General features: G+C 54.7%; 1 protein-coding gene across 1 annotated transcript in view; it reads left to right on the top strand.

Moving 5' to 3' along the window:
* The window catches only part of UBAP2L (ubiquitin associated protein 2 like), a 25487-nt gene that overhangs the window by 15874 nt on the left and 7672 nt on the right, over positions 1-1941 (top strand). Inside the window, exons 12-14 of the mRNA XM_017808386.1 lie at positions 504-781; positions 1060-1232; positions 1831-1938. Coding sequence (XP_017663875.1) covers positions 504-781; positions 1060-1232; positions 1831-1938 — 559 coding nt within the window. The remainder of the gene's footprint in view (positions 1-503; positions 782-1059; positions 1233-1830; positions 1939-1941) is intronic.

Raw genomic sequence — 1941 nt, 5'->3', positions numbered from 1 at the left:
GCAGGGTCCCCGTTTCGGGGGGGCTGCCCCGGGGGGGCTGCAGCAGCTCCAGGAACCGGGGGGGCTCCGAGGGGGGATGTTGCTTGGAGATACCCAGTCCCTGCAGGGGAAGGAGCAGGCAATGGAATACTGGAATGCTGGTAGAAACCCGGGGGGGGGGGGGGGGAAGGAAGCAGCATCAGGCTGGTGCAGTGTCTCCACACAAGGGACTCTGGAGTTCAGCTTTTCTTGGAGAATGGAGGACTTCTGCCACGCAAGCTGATTTTGTCCTGTAGAGATGGTGGAAGGAGCCGAGGGGAGAAGAGCTTAAAAAGGCTTGGCAGTGGTGGTGGTGAGAGCACAAGGCTGGGAGTGGAGATGCTGGGGATCTCTGCTCTCTGATTTTAACAGGCTCCAGGATGACTCATAGTAGGAAACAAATTTATTTTTCTTGGTAAGTGTCAGAACTGGATTTAGTTTTAAGGCAACATACCCTGCTAACTCACCTCTGTCTCATCCCATAGATCTCAAGAACCCAACAGATTCTTCCGTGCATAGTCCCTTCACTAAGCGACAGGCCTTCACGTCAACCTCGACCATGATAGAAGTGTTTATGCAGGAGAAACAGCCTGTGGTGACGGCCTCCACAACCACACCGGCACCCCCATCCTCTCCGCTGCCCAGCAAAACCAATCCTGTGCCCCAGATGTCCCCAGGGTCCTCGGATAACCAGTCCTCAAGTCCCCAGCCAGCACAGCAGAAGCTGAAGCAGCAGAAGAAAAAAGCATCATTAACATCAAAGGTGCGGATTGATGGTGGGGAAGGAGGTGTCAGATTGTGTTAGAGCTACAGAAGCATCTGTTTGGGCTAGTGAGGGAAGGTCTGGGGTTGCCGTTCCTGCTGTTAGCATGGGGTGTTTGTGGGGGTGATGGAGTTACACGCCAGCCTGGGTTGAACGGTGTAATTCAGAGGCTGCAAGCCTGTAACTGCCATTGTGTGCTGGGAAACATGGGCACTAAAGCAGTTCTCTGTGCTGATCCCAGGGAATGACTGGGCCGTTCCGTTGTTCCTCCCTTGCAGATTCCTGCACTTGCGGTGGAAATGCCTGGCTCGGCGGATATCTCAGGGCTAAACCTGCAGTTTGGGGCGTTGCAGTTTGGTTCAGAGCCTGTTCTCGCTGAGTACGAGTCGACGCCCACAACCAGTGCTGCCGTTAGCCAGTCTCAGAGCAGCCTGTACACCAGCACGGCCAGGTGAGCGCCAGGAACCGTTAATCCAAGCAGGCAGCTTTGGAAGGTCGCTGATCCCATGGACTTGAGTTGTGCTGCATACTAGTAGACCCTTTCTGACTGTGCTATGGTCACAAAGGGGGGACAGTGTATGCAACAGCAAAGCGTGAGTTGCCAGCAGACTCATCGGGCAGCTCTGTGGCTGTTTCGGCCTGCGGCACTTGGACAGAAAGCGGAGTTGTCCTGCTGCCCTTCAACTGTGTTGCTGGAAACACAGAAGGGGAATCCCCAGCGCAACTGCTCTGTGTCCCTGGTGAACAGATTGAGTGCTTTGTCCTGCTTTTTGCCTGGCAAACTAGGACACAGCGGGATAGGTGTATCTACGGCGCCTTGCCAAAGCGATGTGTCTCTGTCTTCTCTTGAGCTGACCCTCAGTAGCTGGCCAGTCTCTTAAGTGCTGGGCAGTGTGTGAGGCAGGGCTGTGGCTGGGTGCCAGCATCCTCCCGTGGTTGGGCTACCCCTGCTCTCTGGGCGCGTTTCTTGGCTTGGCTGCTTCATGCGGTGCCTTTATGCTGATGCTTGGTGCTCTTTATCTTGGATATTTTTTCTCCCCCCTTTGTAGTGAATCTTCATCCACGATTTCATCCAATCAAAGCCAGGAGTCTGGTTACCAGAGCGGCACAATACAGACAGCAACATTTACCTCCCAGAACAGCGCTCAGGGACCACTGTA

Source organism: Lepidothrix coronata, unplaced genomic scaffold, assembly GCF_001604755.1.
Source record: "Lepidothrix coronata isolate B3197 unplaced genomic scaffold, Lepidothrix_coronata-1.0 Scaffold23, whole genome shotgun sequence".
Taxonomy (NCBI): Eukaryota; Metazoa; Chordata; class Aves; order Passeriformes; family Pipridae; genus Lepidothrix; species Lepidothrix coronata.
This window is presented reverse-complemented; position numbering and strand designations above follow the sequence as displayed.